Source organism: Barbus barbus (genome assembly GCF_936440315.1).
Source record: "Barbus barbus genome assembly, chromosome: 31".
Classification (NCBI taxonomy): domain Eukaryota; kingdom Metazoa; phylum Chordata; class Actinopteri; order Cypriniformes; family Cyprinidae; genus Barbus; species Barbus barbus.
In genome coordinates, this window is record NC_136759.1 from 29,003,343 (window position 1) to 29,023,031 (window position 19,689).

General features: G+C 39.7%; 1 protein-coding gene across 3 annotated transcripts in view; it reads left to right on the forward strand.

Annotated features, from left to right (window-relative positions):
• Nucleotides 1-871: 871 nt before the first annotated feature.
• LOC306851147 (uncharacterized protein) overlaps nucleotides 872-19,689 on the forward strand; it is a gene marked incomplete at its 5' end in the record, with an annotated part of 73,367 nt that continues 54,549 nt past the window's right edge. For all 3 annotated transcript variants that reach the window (XM_079387268.1, XM_079387270.1, XM_079387269.1), the window contains 4 exons: nucleotides 872-947; nucleotides 12,433-12,510; nucleotides 12,847-12,885; nucleotides 14,223-14,366. In XM_079387268.1, coding sequence (XP_079243394.1) covers nucleotides 872-947; nucleotides 12,433-12,510; nucleotides 12,847-12,885; nucleotides 14,223-14,366 — 337 coding nt within the window. The remainder of the gene's footprint in view (nucleotides 948-12,432; nucleotides 12,511-12,846; nucleotides 12,886-14,222; nucleotides 14,367-19,689) is intronic.

A 19,689-nucleotide genomic window follows, 5' to 3' on the forward strand; every position in this document is an offset into this window, starting at 1 on the left:
TAGTCCATGGAGATTTTGCATGTTACCTGCAGCTTTAATTGTCCCAGTCTAATAAGTCATGGCCTTAGTTAAAGGAATAAATAATAAACATTGCATATCCTGTATGTGCCACATAGAGCAGGGTGTGTTGCTTTAATAAATCTTTGAGAGGTTTTCATTTTCTTTTTGATTCAGGCCATCTCGAACTGGTTGGAGTCCTGTATGTATAGTATGTCTCTGCTAGAGACATGTCTTTAGATCAGGGATAGGCAACATCGGTCCTGGAGTGCCACTGTCCAACAGAGTTTAGCTCCAACAGTGAAAAAAAAAATGTGCGTGAGCAGTTGTAAAAAAGAAACCCAGCGATGGAGTGAACATCATTATCAGAGTACTGATTTTGTTTTACTCCTTTGCTCACATAAAAAAGTGAAGTCCTCTTAAAGTCCATGCAAATGTCTGGCAAGACAGTGAAATTCCTCTTGGACGAGAGAGTGGGAAAGTGGGTCTCTCGCTCTCCCTGTCTCTCCTATTCTCTCTCGTCCTTTCCTTCCCTCCCCTCTCTCCTGTCTTTCCTCCCTGCATGTCTCTTTCTATTTCTCTCTCTCTCTCTCTCTCTCTCTCTCTCTCTCTCGCACTCTTTTTCTTTCTCTGGCAGCACTCAGCTTTTTTGGCAGGAGTGACCAGAATAAAAACAGCAACACCAGACACAGAAGAGAAAAAAGTGCAATGATCCATCGAACCAAAGGCTTTGCCCTTTCCTAATTACGTCGTGTCCAGTATCATTTTCTTTTTTCCTCCCCTTTTCATTTTTTTGAGACATTTTTGAAGTGGTAATTAGCTCTTGGAGAATAAAACCAGCTGATTCGGGGAGGGCCAGTGCATTTTGGGCGAGATGGCTAACAGGAGGGTTGCATTGCTCATTCTCGGATTCTTCCTCACCATACAGCTGAGTCCTTCGCTGCAAGGAGGTAGGTGTGCACTTTGATGGCTGGTATAGGAGATCCTGAGAAGCATTACTGGCATAGAAGGGACGCTGTGGGCTTCCCAAGTGCTTTTTCATGCACATCTTGTAGAAACCTGAAGTGTGCACTGTGCAGAAAGTGAAGTTGGAGGACTTGTGCAATCAACAGGCGCTGCAGGTGGTCATGTTTACTACTGATTGTAATCGTGCATTTTCACTGAAGGATACTGATAGGATACTAATAGCATGCAAGCAGCCGTACATTCAGTGTAGTGAGTTTCATTCCATTCCCCTGTGCCTGGCATGCTGACATGACACGGACGATTACAAAACAATCTTATACAAGCCCTACGATGCATAACTCAAAAAAAAAATCTATAGTAATTCAGAGGCATCCCTCAGATCTTGAGCATTACCAGCGTGCATGTTTACTGAGGAATCTGGTCCACATTAATGGGAAACAATCAGTGTGGTGACAACCATTTGAGTATGTTTTGCTTTTTCCTAACAACATCCAGGTCATTTTCAAACCAAAAGAAGGGTGTTTTGCTGAGAAAACATTTCTGTGAGTAAATAAGGATATAATACAGCCGCTGCTTTAGTTAGCTTAAAATGTCTAGTAAGTCACAGGATTCCCATATTAAACTTTTGTGGTTAATAAACATTCACTTCATATACTTTTGTGGTTAATGTGCATTCAAATGCTTGTTTAGGTGATTTACACCATCAAGTTAAACTGCAGCGTCCTGTCTTTTGCAATCAAAATCAAATACTGTAGCACGAACCAGCAAATGTGGACTGCAGAGATTTTACAACAAAATATCATAAGCGTTAACTCAGCTACAGATGTTAGTTTAAGTTCTCCGCAATCTTGTGCCAGAGTGCTCAACTGGGAATATGAATGTGGTGAGAGCTGTTTCTCTTGAAGGCCATTCCCCTCGATCGTAGAGCGCTTGCTTAGCTGATGGGGAGGGTTGTGATGAGTTTGTTAATCGAAAACACAGCTCAAGCATACTGAATTTCTGAAGACTACTGATGGACTCTTTCTGTCAGCTTGTGTAGACTTGACAAATAAAAAACCTTCCCAGTGAGCCGCACAACTGCCCATTAGGTCGCTGTCTTCGGTTGCGCTTTGCTCAGAGCCTGGCTTTGCAAGTACCAAGGCAAACTGTGGCGTGGAAGACGGAGAAGTCAAAAAAATCTCCAACTTGTTTTTTGGCCCCATCATTAAATTGCAGTTGTTTTGATGTTCTTGGATGTGCATCTATGCAATGTTTAGTCGTGATTGGAAAGGATGTGGGGGTCTGTTCCCAGTTTCCAAACAAAGCCAGAGTATTTCACAATGATTTATTTATTTTCACAAAAATACTTTCTTCGGCACTTGCTGATGTATGTGTTTCCAGTCTGCTCCTAAAAGAGAGCTCTCTCCGCACCGTCTCACTGATGCTGAATTAATTTATTACGGAGAAATACTGCTCTTGTTGCCTGTGAGAATTTGCAATTGTGATATGTTTTCCAAAAAGCCATTAGGCCCGCATCTTAATTTCAGCAGTCTGCTATGTTAATTTTAATAATTGTATTGGAGGCCATAAAACAGCTCAGCTATTTCCTCCATACATCTCAAGCTCCATGACAAATCATTGGTCTGTTTGACTCAGGCCTGTCTGTAAGGCACCTGTGAAATTTGCGTGATGAAAGTGAAAACTATCACAGCTGTGAATGGGGAAAGTGCTTTTAAAATTACGTTTCACCCTCTCGGCATGCATTTATCAATTTGTCTCCAAGGCCAAAGCTAAGCAAAAGGCAACACTGTTTGTAGGACAGAGCATATACAAACATTCAGTCAGACGAACTGACACGAAAGAGTCTAAATTCATCTCCCATTACCCCACAGAGGGTTTTCTTTCAGTGCTGTGCACAATGAACACATTGCTTTCTGAGTGCATTGTTATTAAATGACCTCCGTACTGGACAGTTACCAAAATTTTCATCTGAAATTCAGAGTTCAGAGCCTGTGAGTCTGTTTGGACGGCTTGTGCAGGTGGAATGTTTTCTCTACTGGTGTGCGTGAGTTATGGGGCAGGTGCGAATTTCAGGGCATTGGGAAGTTGCTATGTCACCAGACACGTTGCTGTTACTGTGATGGTTTAAGCAAAGCCTATATGTCTCTCTTCTTCCATTCTTGCTAAATGGTGACAGTTTTGACACATGGAGCAGCCCTTGTTGGAGCTTAAGGAATGTTATTTTGGAGCCAAAAGGCTCACATCATGGACTACTTTGACCCCTTGAAAGCTTCATTCAAGGGCACAAGAGCACCCACCGTGAGACTTCATGTTAAACCATATGGTGTTACAAAGTATGCAATAAGTGTTGTTGTGGAGTAATGATCTTGTGGGATCCCAGAGTTGTTTGCTTTATTGGAGCTGGCATTACGTCTATTGTATCTAAACTGTTGATCGATTGTGTAAGCCTCCATATGCAGTTGGCAGCCACATCATACACAATGGAAAGCCCTCGGTGGAAGTACCTATTATCACGTATCAGCTTTCCCTCTCACTCTCCAACACCCTCCTGTGGTAATTTATCACTCAGAAGTCTGTCATACGTGTAAGTGTATACGTGTCATACGTGTAAGTGTATGACAGCCAATCACTTTGTGAACGGTATCGGGTAACGGTGCCCTTCAGACACCATTGTTGGTCGGCTATTACTGCAGATGCTTCCAGTACTGTACTGCGTGGCAGACGGGCCCCAGGTCTCGCTCCTGTAGCCAAAATAATTAGGCTGTTTTATGACAACCACTATTAATGACACACGGGCTATGAGAGGAGGGCCAGGGCCAGATGAAAGGAAAGGAAAGTGAGGTCTTGCCTCCTTCTGGTCTTGTAAGAATTAAGAAGCCCTCCTTTCGCACACAAAAGCTTGAAATAAGAAGGGCGCATATTAAAAGGCACCACTTGGCGTAAGTCTCTGGCTCAGAACATCAGAGGAGTTCAATCCATTAGGTCTCCTCCTCATTGACACTCGGCTGGCTCTGCTTGAAGGTGCATGAAATCACCGCCAGATCAGATGGCACACCTCCGCCGTCAGATGGGATTATGATAAATTGCCCATCCTCCCCCTCCACAAATTCCCAATCTGATTAGTGACTCCTCCAGAGGTGCTTTATGGCAAAGGTGTGCTGGGAGCGCCTCTCTGGACTCCATCCTGGAGATCTTGTTTTCCAGAGCTGGCTGTACTCGCCTGAAAGGAATTAATGTCTCGTGTTATGTCTAGTGGCGTGTTGATTGATTTGAATGGAGTGTTTGCCATGCTGTCTGCTGACTGGAGCAGCTGTTAACACTGTAATGGCTGTGATAGACAATGCATATGATGCTTTTCTTGCACTTTTATGTGCTGGTCTAGCTGGTGGCACCACAGCCAAGATTTCCACCAGCAAAACTGTACTTGTTAAGGACATCAGCATCTAATGCTAATTCTGGAGACCCGCTGTATAGTGAGATTGTTGAAGGATAACAGAAACGGCTGGGAAAATAAATCGATGCATCGCGAATCAAGACATGATTCAGCATCGATTCTGAGGTTTTCCAAATGCATCGTGATTCTTTCTCGAGTCGATTCTGAGCTTAGTTTTGAACAGCAGATGGTGCTGCATGTTTTAGAAACAGCCGTACTCTGTTTGTTTCCAAATCCCTACACACGTTTGAACCTAAAATAGTCATTCATAAAATTTGAAAAAGATTAAGCGAATTACAAGGGGGTGTGTTTACATTAATCTTGTGTCATAAAAGCATTCTGAGCCAAGGTGAAATTACACTCAGCCGAACGCACAAGTGCTCTTCTTTATGAACATATGAGTATCCATATAAAAACTAGATTAGAGCGCCATCTGCTGCTAAAATCTACGCTCAGAATCGATTCCAGAGAGAACCGCAATGTATTCGGAAGAACTCAGAATCGATCCACAAATCGATTCTCCATCGATTTATCATCGCAGCCCTAATAACAGATGCACACCACAGAAAGTAGCAGAGCAGGTCTGAGCAAAAGCATAGTTCAACATATGAATCTTACCCATCCCATCTGAACCTCTGGCTCTGGTAGCCTGAAATATCTCCCATGTTTCCTGCTCTTCAGTTAGCTATCCAGCATATGTACTTGTTGACTGATGTGATACGCTCTAAGTGGCCTTGTATAGAGAGAATAGTGCAGGCCTGCAGAGAGAAGGCCTCTGTAGAGTGTTTTATCATGACCTCAGCTCTCAACGCCACGCTCTATTGGGCTCCTGCAGTGTTGGCAGCGGCTCTGTAGGAATGCTAGCAAAGATAAGCGTCTTCATTTAGCTACATTAATTTATACCTCCCCCTCATTCACAGTCTGAGGCCGCTAACAGATCTGACAGTTTATCTCCTGTATCTTTGGCATTTTGAAACAGCTCACTTGCCACACACTCATATAGCCAACAGTCACCGGCCCATCACAGGATGGGAAATCACCAGATATTAAGGCTTGTCTGCTTGTGGACAGCTGTTGTGGACAGTATGTAATGTGAGTTTCAATTTAAGATCAGGCTCTTTAGAGTGCTCTTGAGTTTGAACCAGTCGTATTTAGGTTTTGTTTACACCTATGGATGGGAGTGCTTAGCATGTTTATCTCTGTTCATAGTGGTGTTAACAGCAATTCAAGCTGGTTAATGTCAGCTTCAATGGTCTTATTTACAATGAAATAAATGTAGCTTTTCTCTTCATAATACAGATCTTATGTCCTAAAGCTGTATAGAACCGATCCTTGCTGCTAGATCGCACCACTGTATCTTCCGAACAGCACATTAAAATGTTATTTGCTCTATAACCACAAATTCCATTGAGGGTAAATGTCAAAGTGAGAGTCCTGTCTACTTCCACTGAGAGGAGACGGAGCCAAGATTTAAACAAAGACCTGCACTTAAACCAAATCATTTGTTCCAAAACCAGCCTGGACAGCTGTCATACCAGCCAACGTCAGAGACAGACTCTAGTTGGGAGAGGACATGGAGAGAGTTTCTGCCTGGAATGTGCTTGTTCATGGGGTTAGGTTTGATCTGATATCTGGTCTTCATTTAGTCATAATGTAGAAGGCCACAGAGTGAGCCTGGAAGATAATCAACGTGGCTTATCCTTTTTTTTTTTTCTTCTTTTTTTCAATTGCAAATTGTACACTACAAGACAGGGAACATCCACCATAATCAATAATAATAATGATTACACTAACAACAACAATAGCAACAATTCAAAAAATAGTACAAAGGCATCAAAGAAGAATATAATATTTTGCTTCTATTTTGTTTGTTTTTTTAAATACTTGAAGCTCTGAGACATGTTCACAAACTCACAAAGAAATATATTAAAGGAGGGCTTGCATTTTATTTTCCATTTGCATGTATGATTATGATATTTAGCCAGCAATAAAACAAAGTTTACAACATGAGAGAAATGAGAATTCACAATAAATCACACTTGTGTGTTTTCAGTGACAGCAGATGCTCTAATTACGTTAAAACAGAACTGACATAATCTTTCCTAAGACTTGATGCAGTGTCCAGGAATGGTTCATTAAATATGTTTTTGTATGACACATTTACAAGTTGCATAAACAGCATCCTCTTTTTCACTATTCCACATTATTATGATTATGATTTTGGTTAGAAACTTTGGAAGAATCAGCTCAACCTTTACTTTAGCTATGGAACCTGTGGTGTTTCCCTTCCATATGAAATCTGTAAAGCATGTCTAATGGTAAATCCATTCCAATTACAGTAAACCAAACAATGTGTGCTTCTGTCGGTTCATCGAGATCGCTGTAATGCACAGGGCATTTCATAGCCCACTGCTAATGCTGTTTACAAAATTCAAGCCTTTCTAATCTTGCTGGATGAGATCTTTCTGGAGGATTTGTGCTGATATATGGAAAAAGAAAAGGGAGCGCTTATCTCTGTCTATATCATTTACACCTCAGCCAAGGGAGAATAGAGGCAAATCAGACTTCCATCTTGACTTTCAAGCGACTTGAAGAATGTAGGACAGTCTGTGCATCATATGTTTATTTGCCTTTGCATTCCTCAAAGTTAACACTGTCTCCGCACTGCAGCTCAGCCCGTGTCCAGGAGAAGAAAAGCAGGGAGGGGTGTTTCCCATCACAGAGATTTACTTTTCTAATTCTCAGGCTCACATCCTTCAGCCATTCATCATCCTCCTTTTTATTTTCGTCAAGATAGGAATCTAGTGTCAAGATGTGACAAAATGTAGGTTTACCTACCACATGCTCAGCAAAGCGTGCAGTCCTTGAGTTCAAAATTATGAATGTATGTGAAAATGAAGCTACACAATCAGTACATTTAATGATTAACAAAAAAAATAAAAATCAAGACGGTGTCAGGCTCACATGCTCATTTACAGAGTTCACAGCTTATACTGTATTTACTTATATGACCAATCAAAAGTTTGCATTTTGTTTACTAAATCATTTGAATTTTTTTATTATTATTTTAATAGTTTTTTTGTTGTTGTTGTTGTTTTTTGTTTTTTTAAATTGATCAATTGTAGTGATTGTTCATAGTGACTGCTGCATGCAATCAAGTGAATAAAAGTGTTTATTAGTAAATTATTAAAGGTGGATGATTTCATATGTCAGCATGATTTATTGCATGCACAACTGCAATGGTGTTGCAAAATTCCTAACTACTCTTTCATAACTACTCCTTTAATTAGTCTTACAGTTTTTTTAAGAGTTAAGAAAGTATTATTCCATAGAAGAAATATTCTCATCAACAAACTAATATGTTCCAAACAACGCTGTAAGCTGAAACTGTCAATCATTTGCAATGGAGCGAGGTGCTCTGAGTCATGCCTTCATTAATGTGTTAATTAGCTGTGACCTGGATGGGAATCAAGTCGTCCCTCATAGAGAGCGTGTAAATTTAATACCAGTAATTTATTTGCCAAACAAGTCACCAAAACAGCCTTAATGGTTCCCTGTGCGTCAATTAAACCACCATTCAAAGCTTTATTACATTTATTCATTTATACCTTATAAATTACGTTACTGATCTAATTTAGATGTCCCAAAAAATCATAGCGTTTCATCAGAGACTCCTTAATAATTTGGTGCCTTTATGAAGGGCCTTAATGAAAAGGCAAAACATCAGTTGCACTGGACTATGACTGCAGTCATAAATATCATGCTTTTTCTCCTTTAAACACAAAATTATCCTGATGCCAACTTCTAAATCTACTGGCAGCTTGGATTTGTACAAGCATTCATAATAGCTTTTTGTTCGACGGCACGAAAACACTGAATGCAATAAGTAGGGCTAAAGTGACTAACTATTGGATGAAAGCAAAACGAGCTTTAGCATGACTGACTAAATATTAGGAGTTACTGGACTGATTTAAGCACTTGACAAAGTGGAAAATATGAGCTGTGTTTGTCTACATCTTCAGTTTATCAGCAAAAGGTACGTTTACACAGTGTACTTAAAGCATATTTGCATTTGATCATGTGGTAACTCTGGTTTCCTCTGAGAGAGGTTCAGATGAGGCTGTAACGCAGCAGCGGCTCTAAAGGTCACTGAGGACGGCCGACTCGCTGTAGACGCTAACAGCTTGTTGCAGTCAGGTATCTAAGAACAACTCTGCTCTCACCACTCACACGGAGACAGGAAATCCTCTGTTTGATGCTGATACAAGGGTGTGACATGGTTACCGTGGTGATCGGTCACTTCCTGTCCAGAGTGTGTTCAGAGGGCGGAGCTTCCACCGAAACCATAAGGTGGTTATGTTTTCAGTGCAGATCAGTATCACGCTGTCCGTTCCCTCAAATGTTCCACCCGCACTCAAACACGGTCCATTGTCTGACACGCATCAATACTTTCCCTCTTGAATATCTGACGTGTGCTCTTCAGTTACATTAGACGCTAATTCTTCAGATAAATTTACCCAACTTAAAACAGCAACATTTTCACTGTAAAATGAATGAAATATGAGTATTCTTAACAGAAAAATACCATTGGATTTCATATGCCCACATTATCACAGACTACTGTATAAAGTGTTGTTAAACGTTCAGTAATGACATACTAAGTCTTTTTAAAAAATGTAATAAAGAATAATTCCTTGATACCTAAATATTACTTTATTTAGATTTGAATGGAAAATTCAATGATTTACCATCCATTTCTTTAGAGTCATTTTAAGGAAACAATTTCATTTGGCTGAAAATCTGAGGAAAATTAATATAGCCATCATTCCAAATGTCCAATATTGATTTGCTCTCCCTAAAGACCTAGATGATTTCATACCGGCACAGTAAGTTCATATAATATGAAAGGCTAATATGCATTTCTTGTGATATCATTGCATCATTGCATACATGTTATTAAAGTATGTTAGCATTTAAAATTATTTTATATTGCATTACACACTATAGATAGTGAAGTCTTCCCCATAATGTGATAAAGTTTAGTTTACTGTTACTGATATCAGCAGTAAGTCATAAAGGCACGCACAAATGGCACCATTTTCTGCAAGTTTCTTTCAGAAAACTTGCACCACTTTGAAGGTAAATGAAAACCCAGCTTGTAAGATGAAGGTTTTTTCCTTTCTTTTTTTCCAATAGCAAAAGTGTAGCCTGCCTTATATTAAACATTTTTGTCACCCCTAATCATGTTTTGAAGCTGTGAGATAATGTTCTGTCCTTGCACAGTGTGTGAAGGTTTTGGCAAGATGACAGTATATGTAAACTTTCCACTAGCTTATTAAAGATCTTTGTTCCATTTCTTCACTGCCTCGTCTGCAAGTCAATGGCAGGGCAGTTCACAGCTTGCTTTTGTAGTTTTAATCTCAGCACCTGATCTGCCGACTGTGAGTGATTCTTCCCATGTGTGGCTTTCTCTTTCACATGACAACACTGGCCCTGAGTGGCTTTTCTTTTTCTTTTTCTTTTTTGCAGGCCACAAAATAATAATAATAATAATGAAAATAAAGCATGTATAATCCTTTACTGAATAATGACAGGGTATTCGTGCAACTGCATAATAAAAGACCATGCTTACTGCATTGATGCTAATAAACACCAAAGACTCTGGGACATATGGATTTGATTAAATGGCCTTCGAGGAACATGCAAAAGCTATTACAAATCTTTGTCATTGGAGGGTCTGTTCACATTCTCCATCACAATTTTGTGATGCAAACCGGGTCTGGCTTCGAAATGCAACTTCATAATTGATGCCTGGGCTAACAAGACCTCCTGGGAGGCTGTTATCAGTCCTAAAGCATTGGATCCACCGGCCCACCCATCGTGAGCCTTTCCCGAGCCCATGCACTGTACTGAGACTAACCTTTCCTTACTCCATTGCTAACATACTGTACTGAAAAATGGTACTGAAAAATTATTTATACATTTATACATGTATACATTTTGGCCTATCATGGCATACTATGTCAAAGAATACATGGAAATGCCGTAGTGCCTTTCCAAAACAAACAAAGAGTCATGACATTTCAAAACTATTGCTATCATTTGTTATTCGTATTTCAGTAAATATAATGAACAATAAATGCAAACTCATTCATGTATTTGCAGGTAAAGTCTGTATTTGTTTTTGACAGGGATGCAGTTCCATCATGAGCCTCTAGGGGTTTGTGATCTCTCATTTACGAAGCGCTTAATTAGTTCCGGTTAAAAAAAAAAAAAGTTTCTCAATCAAAATAAGTTTGTGATTACGTTGACTGTGCATGGCATTTCGTTTGTACACATTTAGTATACTGACGATGAAAATAAGGACAAAGCTTTCAGGAAAAAGCACTTTCCACAAGCAGTTAACCAGCATGCACTCTGTTTTTCTCTCAGCATTCTCCTCTTCTCTAGCTTGCTTTCAGAGGTGGAAAGTCCAGGGGCCAAAGAGTAAAAGTTCTGCAATATTTTTGTTCCACCCATGAACTCAGCAGCTGATTTCAAGACATTCCTTTTAAGTCACAAACACGTCTCAAGTCTCAAGTCAAATCCCAAGTCCTCAAAGAGTTGAAGTTAATGATATAATTAAGTGACTAATTAAATGATGATTGAGCATTAGTGATGAACACCTGATGTTAACAATCAACATCACTGAAGAAAAGAGAAACACAAGAACTACAAATGACTTCAGCCACAGCCTTGGATGAAATGAACTGGAAGAAGAAGAAAAAAAAAAACATTGCCACCATAATTGTGGTCAGTGTATGCTTTAGTTGGGCTCTTGGGCCTTTTTTTAGCAATTCAAAGAAATTTGCTTCTAAACAATTGCAATGTTATTTCATAGCAAACATTTGTGCAATGTTGAATCAAACCTTGAAGTAGCAGATTAGCTTATGCTTTTGATGAAAGAAAGTTTTTGGTTTAAAGCTGTCTGGTTTTAGTATTTCTCGCTATGGTTTAACTACATTTGACTTAAAAAATGCAACAATGCTTCAATATTGAGAAAAAAAAATCCTGTTTAAGATTAGACTTTTAGACATGAACATTTATCATATGATCCTCAACAGTATCACCAGGTTAATTCTGCTAAACATAGAAATGAAACAAGGAAACGAAAGCTATTTCCGGTGTAATCAAACAAACTCACGGTGACTATCTTCTTACTGTACAGCACTGTCCTCTCTGCTTCCCAACACCACATGCATCGCTACAGAGAGAGATCTAACACAGGAGTCAAGGCTCAAGAGCCCAACTAAAGTGAACACTGATCTCCATGATGGTGGCATCATTTTAACCAATAAAACATCAACATCTGATCCTCTGTAATTCTCAATAGCAGCAGGTGTTCATCACTAATGCTCAATCATCATTTAATTAGTCTCTTAATTATCTCATTAACTTTAACTCTTTGAGGACTTGGGTTATGACTTGAAGACTTGTTTGTGACTTGAAAGGAATGTCTTGGTTCCTCCTCTGGTGAAATCAGCTGCTGAGTTCATGGGTGGAATAAACATATGGCAGGACTTTTACTCGTTGGCCCTGGGACATTCCACCTCTGCTTGCTTTCTAATCTAATTGTCTAATGATCCTGACATTGCATTCAAATATTGTTGGCTCTTTGACGAATTGCTTCATTCCTCTTTTGTAAGTGGCTTTGGATAAATGCATCTGCTTAATGCATGAATGTAAAATACCACTCATTTAGCTGGTTTATAAGGCTTGTGCTACAATTACATCCACTATCATCAAAATGAAATCAAAATGAGTTCATTTCAAAGACTTCACTTGAAGTCCGTGTGCGATTCCGGAACTCGTGAGGAGAGACTGACATCAGCTAGATGTCCAGAGAAATGTCTTTCAAGGCCTTCAACATTTTCAGAATCAGATTTCCTCAGCGACATGCCTTTTGTCTGAATTCTTCTCCATGGCATGTACGTTAGGGTCAGGGTTGGGAAACATGAAAGACAGATCCTGACAACATGTGTTTTTGTTTGTTTCAGGAGTGTATGTGCCACCGGGTTCAGCTGGAGCAGGACCAGGAGGTGCTGGATTGCTACCAGGTGCTGGATTTTACCCAGGTATAACCAATAACAGCCATGATCCTCTCACTGCTGTCATTTATACCAAACGAAGAAATGGCACTGGCCATGATGGTTGATTTCAATCAGAGCTCAAGTAATGGATTTCACATACAACATCTGATGCTAATCACATTATGCACGCTTGAAAGTGAATATCTTGTTTACTTACTACTAGGAGTCTCAAATAAAACTCTTGAAAGTCTTCCAAAGACTAGATGCATTTCACACGCTTTGTGGTGTCTGAGAGTAAAGCTGAGCCATCTTCATCTTACACTTGAAAAGATATGAACTCATCTGCAGTGGCAGTGCTCTAACTCATACTGGTTTTAACAGGTGCTGGGACGTCTCAATACAAAGCAGCAAAAGCAGCAGGTAAGATCATTTTGCTTTGACTATAAACACTCTAGAAGTGGTTTGAGACCACTGAGACCAAAATCATGTATTGTTTCCCATCCTTCACACCTCATTGGCTTATTTTATCATCTGTTCCTTTACTCTATTCATTCATTCATTCATTCATTCAATCAACCAGCCAACCATACAAACAGCCCAAGCATCAATCAGCCAGATTCATGAATGGGTTTGGCAGCAGTAGAAGTGCCTTGTTCCATACCCCCTTAAATTAGAATATTGTTTTTCTGAATTCTGTCCTTTAAATTAAAATTCATTGTAAAACCACATGGGTATATTCTACAGTAGATTCAAGATTCAAGATTCAAGATTTTTATTTGTCACATACACAATTAAACAGAGTATAACCAGCAGTGAAATGTAGGTCAGGTCCGCTCCAAGGACAGTGCAATTATAAAGTATACAAATATTAAGAAAAAGAAAAGTAGAAAAAAATAAAAGAATAAGATAAAAGATAAAAAAAATATAAATATAATTGTGCAGGTCAGTATGTTGTTGACATAAATAGTAATATAACAGGAATGTGCAAAATAATGTGCAAAAAAGTTGTACAGGGTATTTAAATAGCAGCAATATGAGGTAGAGAAAAATTATGAATAGCTTATTGATATGGGGATATTTACATGGAGTCAAGTGATGTTATGACACAGAGTTAGAGTTTAGGAGCCTGATGGCCTGGGGGAAGAAGCTCCTCCTAAGTCTCTCAGTTTTTGCCATCAGGCTACGGAAGCGCTTACCAGATGGAAGCAAAGTGAATAGACGGTTACCAGGGTGATTAGAGTCCTTGAAGATTTTGACAGCTCTATTTTTGCAGCATTTGAGGTAGCATATTAAGGCATATATCTATATTAAGCCAAGAGTCAATGATGAACTGTTCAATTGCTTCGTTTTTGTTTGTTTCTTTTTTTTTTGGGGGGGGGGGGGGGGCTGTCAATTGGGGCAAGTTGTCACTCATATATTTAACACTATAAATGGTGCAAATGTTAAATAGCTATATTTTTTCAAGTCCAATCTATGGACTTTTTTTTTCAGTCCAATCTTGATATCTCTATCTTTCTCAAACTTGGGAGCTACAGTTAAGTTACATGTGTTTGCTGGCAGGCTGTGTCAGTAAGAGTGAGCTCTCATTACTTATAAAACTGCCATAAAAGTCAAAGTTCACTTGTCACATCTCACCATGTGCAAATGCTGTGAGGAAGTTGATAGCATGTAATGTGTAATGTGTGCTCCTCGAGTGGACACAGATAATGTGTGTTATAAGTGTGAGACAGATGCTAATGAAGTGATCTCTTGTTCAGCAGGAGGCTATGGAGGTGCTGCTGGGACAGGAGCTTTAGGGGCTGGAGGCTATGGAGGTGCTGCTGGGACAGGAGCTTTAGGGGCTGGAGGTTATGGAGGTGCTGCTGGGACAGGAGCTTTAGGGGCTGGAGGCTATGGAGCTGGTAAGAGCTATTCAAGGTCATCCATACAAGTACATTCATTTGCATGCATATACTAAATTAGGTAACCAAAAAAATTATTTAAAAGAAAGATGTCCTTTTTCACAGCAATTACAAATATAAAATGTAGCATGCCAGTGCAATCTCATGAAATTTGTATCACTAACCTTCAAAAAAAAGAAGAGGGGTTTCTGTGTGAATATGTTTATATGTAATTGATATGTAATTGTGATATGATCAAAGGTGAATTTTCAGCATCAGTACTCCAGTCTTCAGTCAAATATGCTGATTTGCTGCTCAAGAAATATTTCTGATTATTGTCCATGTTGAAAACAGTTGTGCTGCTGAATGGTTTTATGGAAACCAGGACACAATTATTTGAAATATAAATCTTTTGTAACAATTCCTTGATTAAAAAAAAGTGTTAATTCATTTTGAAAACTAAACCAAACAAAGTATTACCAAAAATTATACTGATGAATTGGAACTGGAAAATATTCACTCAAACAAACAATTACCAAAAAGCAACTTTTGCCCTGGTGGAAAACCTCCTAAACCAGGTAAGCCCACTGAGAATTTTGGCAATGATTCAAATAAGAAATCTCAATAGAGCATTAATCTTAGTGCCCAGAGTTCATCAGTATACTAGAAGCATACTAGAATCTCTGGTGTGAAAAAAGAGAATATTGCCACAGTTCTCCAGTTTCCAGTTTTACATCCACTGGCTGACCAGGTTTTGCCATGGAATATCCTTTTTCGGTGAAATGAGTGGGCGATGACCTGATCATTTTCATCCCAGCACCCTTGTCCACGAGCTGATTTAATGAGTGTAAACTTACATCAGCGCTACTCAAACAATGGGGCAGCAGTGCTGAATGTGTTATTGGAACACAGGCAATACAATAAGTGGAAATATTGGCGCCTACCAAAGTGCAACTGGACCCACTCTGATACCGTAATATAAATATTGTCGCTTTCTCTGTCAAACCGAGCACTATTGGTGCATTAGCACCGTTCGGGTATAATTGAATTTCCTAAAGCAGCGCGGATTCCAGCGACATGTTTGGAGAGATAAGAAATTAAACAAATGTAGCCAAGCTCAATAAACTTTGGAGCAGCTCGCTGGCTCCTCTGAGAAAGACCTTTTCACTCTGAAAGAGCTTAGAAACTCCCCGATATCAGATTTTGCAGTGGAAGTTGTCTTTGGCTGTGATTGTTGGAACAAAGCAGGTGATAATTGTCTAAACTTTCGCTTTTCATCTTTGAGGTAAAAATACTTAGCAGTTCTGAGGGGAAGCAGACTAGCATGCGCAACACACGACCTAGCATGAACGCAGTCCGCAGATAAGACGAATGAACGTATTTGAGATTAGATTGGCTGTAAGGCAGCATCTGAATAGGATCGGTCCGTGCAGTTCAGTTGGCCAGATTCAGAATAGCTTGTGGCTGTGTGTTCCTGTATTTCATTCAGGCCATGCATGATCTGTGCCAGCAGAGCTCAGCAGAAAGACACGCAGATTTGTACAGAACTCTATCAGCCGTTCATTCATTGACCACCCAGCTGCACACACTCCCTGACCCTAGTGTGTTCATTTATTCAGTCATTATCCTAGTTTTAAACAGATGACACTTTGATCTAAGCACGAGAGTGTAATATTCTTATGCATGCTACTATACTTCAATTCCATTTCTAATATTTTTCACGTATTCCCAAACTAAACAAAACCTCTGCGCATTCTGACTGGACTACGGTAACTTTGTTTTAGAATGTTAAGAATCCATCATAAGGAGACAGACACATGCAGCCAGGCAACTCAAAACTATATTTATGACTGCAGTATTAGAATACATTAATTGATATTCGATCTGTCAGCTTGTGCCTCCAACCACAGATGAATTTGAGAAAATTGCTTCCATATGAACAAAGCAAATGTGCATGGCAACACTAATAATCAAAATAAATGGGTGTAGATCATTCCACACAAAATAATAACAAATCAGTTGGATCATTATTATAGAACACTATAGTGTAGAGCAGGGGTCACCACAGGCCGGTGTCCTGCAGAGTTTAGCTCCAACTTGCCTCAACACACCTGCCTTGAAGTTTCAAGTATACCAAGCAAGACCTTGATTAGCTGCTTCAGATGTGTTTGATTAGGGTTGGAGCCAAACTTTGAAGGACACCAGCCCTCCAGGAACAAGTTTGTGACCAGTGGTGTAGAGCATGACTCGAGTGATAGGATTGGTGATTTATTTGATCACATTTTGTTTACGACATCATACAACTGGATTTTGTTTCTGGTATGCAGTGTTCTTTTTTTGGGATTGTTTTTTTAATTTGAAATAATAACATTACAAATGTTGGATGACAGCATAAGTACCAAGAAATAAAAAAAAAAAAAAAAAAGGGAACAAAAGACACAAGTACAGTAAGTGTTTAATACTTCAGGGTAACTTAAAAGGAACATACAAATAACCAGCAAATTACCACACAGAATAATGCATCATCAATTTAAAACAATTATTTTAGAGCTTTGACTATACTACTCCAATAAGTGAGAGTGTGTATTCTAGCCCCATTAATCCTTGCAGTGCTGTGTTATAAACAATGTAATGAAAAGACAGCAGCCGGAATCTTCTAAGATCCGTGTCAGGTGTGAACCATTGTGGTGTAATTGTTTTTTTAGCATCAGTGAAACCAGACATTAACAATCTTCTCTGCACTAATGTAAAGTTCATCATTTAACAACATAAGACAAGGATCAAGGTCAAACTGCAACTTTGTGATACGTTTTAGTACTTGATCTACATGTTTCCAAAAATTGGATATGACTGAACAGTCCCAAAACATATGCAAAAAAGTACCTTTAGAGTTATTGTTACACAGACTGCAATTATGATTTGATGAGAGTTTCATCAAGTATTGCTTATATGGGGTGCAATACATTAAAGTTAGTTGCTGCTGCGAACAAAACACAGATGAACATAAATCAAACTATGTACATGCACTTTGCAAGCTGCGATGGTATAACGAATCCTCTGGCTAGTGTAGGGCTGCAGTTTACAAGAGCCGTGACTGCTCAATTGCGGTGATCCCAGCCACTACTAAAGAGAGATTATTATAGCTAGGGGGGTTCGTGATTGTGATACAACTGGTTTAAAAATAAATCCCAAAATAAATTTCTATATAAAATCTCAACCTGCTCAGAGATTTAATAGCCTAGAAAAATAAAATAAAGGGGGACCTACCTCAGTAACCAAGAATGTCCATAACCTATTTTGTAGCAAAAGAAAATAAGAAAACAAAATAGCAAATGAGAAAGGTAAAATAAATGTCTTACAACAGCATATACAGTACACTTGCTGTATAGTTTTATCTCTACTGAGTGACAGATTGCTCCATATCCATGTCAGAACAGCGGTCCAGTTGAGGAGGCAGTCCCACAGATGCTATAGCGATGTCGTTCCCAGGCCATGAAGACAGAAGATACTGCTCAGCCTCCAGTGGCGAACAGAAGAGCTTTTGTCTCCCTGCATGAATGACCTTGAGTGTAGCCAGGAAGAGGAGAAACGACTGAACTCTGAGTGTATCTATCTTCTTCCGCACCTCAGTGAAAGCCTTCCTTTTCTTAGTGGTGTCTGCGCTGTAATCCGGGATGAAATTAAGGGTTTCGCTGCCGAACTTTACCGGGTATGCGGCCCTCGCCCCTTTGAGAATGGCTTGTCTATCGGTGTAGTCCAACAGTTTGAATATAACCATGCATGGGCGTTTAGACTGCTTGTCTGAGTAGATGCGACGTGCACGTTCGATTTTAATTTAAGGTATCCATTTGGGCAGGTTCGCCTTTAAAAAGGCGATTGTTATGAAGAGATGAGGCAGAGAGAGGATCCACTTGCACACACAAATTTAATTGAGAAGATACAAAACACTCAGATAATCCATCTGGCAGGAACCAAGAACATCCAGGGAACAAGACAGGAAGCATCAACAACGACCAGCCCCACAAGTGAAAACCAAGCTGTTTAAGTACACACAGGCTGTATCCGAAATCGCCCCCTACACCCTCAAATAGTGCACTAGTTGAGGGGACAGCCATTTTAAGTGGTGTTCGAAACCAAAGTGGATGTTCTCGAGTGCACTCATTCAATCCCACAATGCACCGCAAAAACGAGTGTACAATCGATGTACACTCAACGGCTAGAGATGACCCAGAATGCACTGCGAGAGTCGAGCGCCGAGTGAATTCCCGCGTCTCACCAGAAGATGGCGCCCGCAGCTGAATCATCCATTCATTGATTTTAGAAGCACTCGTCCACGGCGTAATACAACACAGGTACAAATTAATTGTAAATTGACTATTAGAGTTTATACACAATTTCCGTGACACAGTTCAAGATTAATCCTTCAGTCTTACTACTGGAGCTGCCCGTATCAAATGATTATTAAACAGCAAGCAAACTATGCAAAAGCGGCAGTCCTTCCGGTGCACTCAGTGTCCGAATTCACTCTCTCGTTTTCATTCACTCCTTCAAGTGAACTGTATGAGTGGACTAATGTAGGGAATAGTGAATGAGGGTATAGGGGGCGATTTCGGATACAGCCACAGACAGACAAGCTCAACGGAATAACAAGGGGGCGTGGGCAGTTGTCATAGGAACACACAAGGGTAACTATGGGAACAAACAAGCAGACTAAAGAAACAGAAAATAAACTCAGAAAGTGAAGACAGAGACACCGGGCAGAGAACCACTTCAAAATAAGAGTCCACAGCATAACACAGGAGACGGAACATGGATCGTAATAGTGATGCAGTCATCTCCCTCAACACCTTCTCTGAAGTCGACTAACCATACATTGGATCTTCTGCTGCGGTCTTCCATGTCAGCAATCTTTAATGTGATGTCATCGAATTTAGATTTCAGATCGCTGATCTGATCCCTGTCTTTACGAAGAGCCGTCTAGATAGTGACGTATCTGGATTGCAGCAGAGATATCGATTTTCCCACTTGCTCGATCTGCCCGGTTACGGCAGTGACAGCTTTATGGGTATTTAATTGCAGCACGTTTCTTTGTTTGGTTGTGTTGTGAGCATTTGCAGTGCACGTGTTGTCAAATTGAAGTTATTTTCTTAATTCACAGGTGTTTTTTTTATAAATATATATTTGCAGTGCGTTTCTTTATTTGGTTGCATTGTGAGCATTTTCAGCGTGTGTGTTGTAAAACTGACGAGGTTGTTTTCTTAATTTGCATGTGTTTTTTTTTTTTTTATTTGCAGCGCATTGAGCTCTCTCGGCCACTGTATTAAACCCATTTTAAGTACAATCA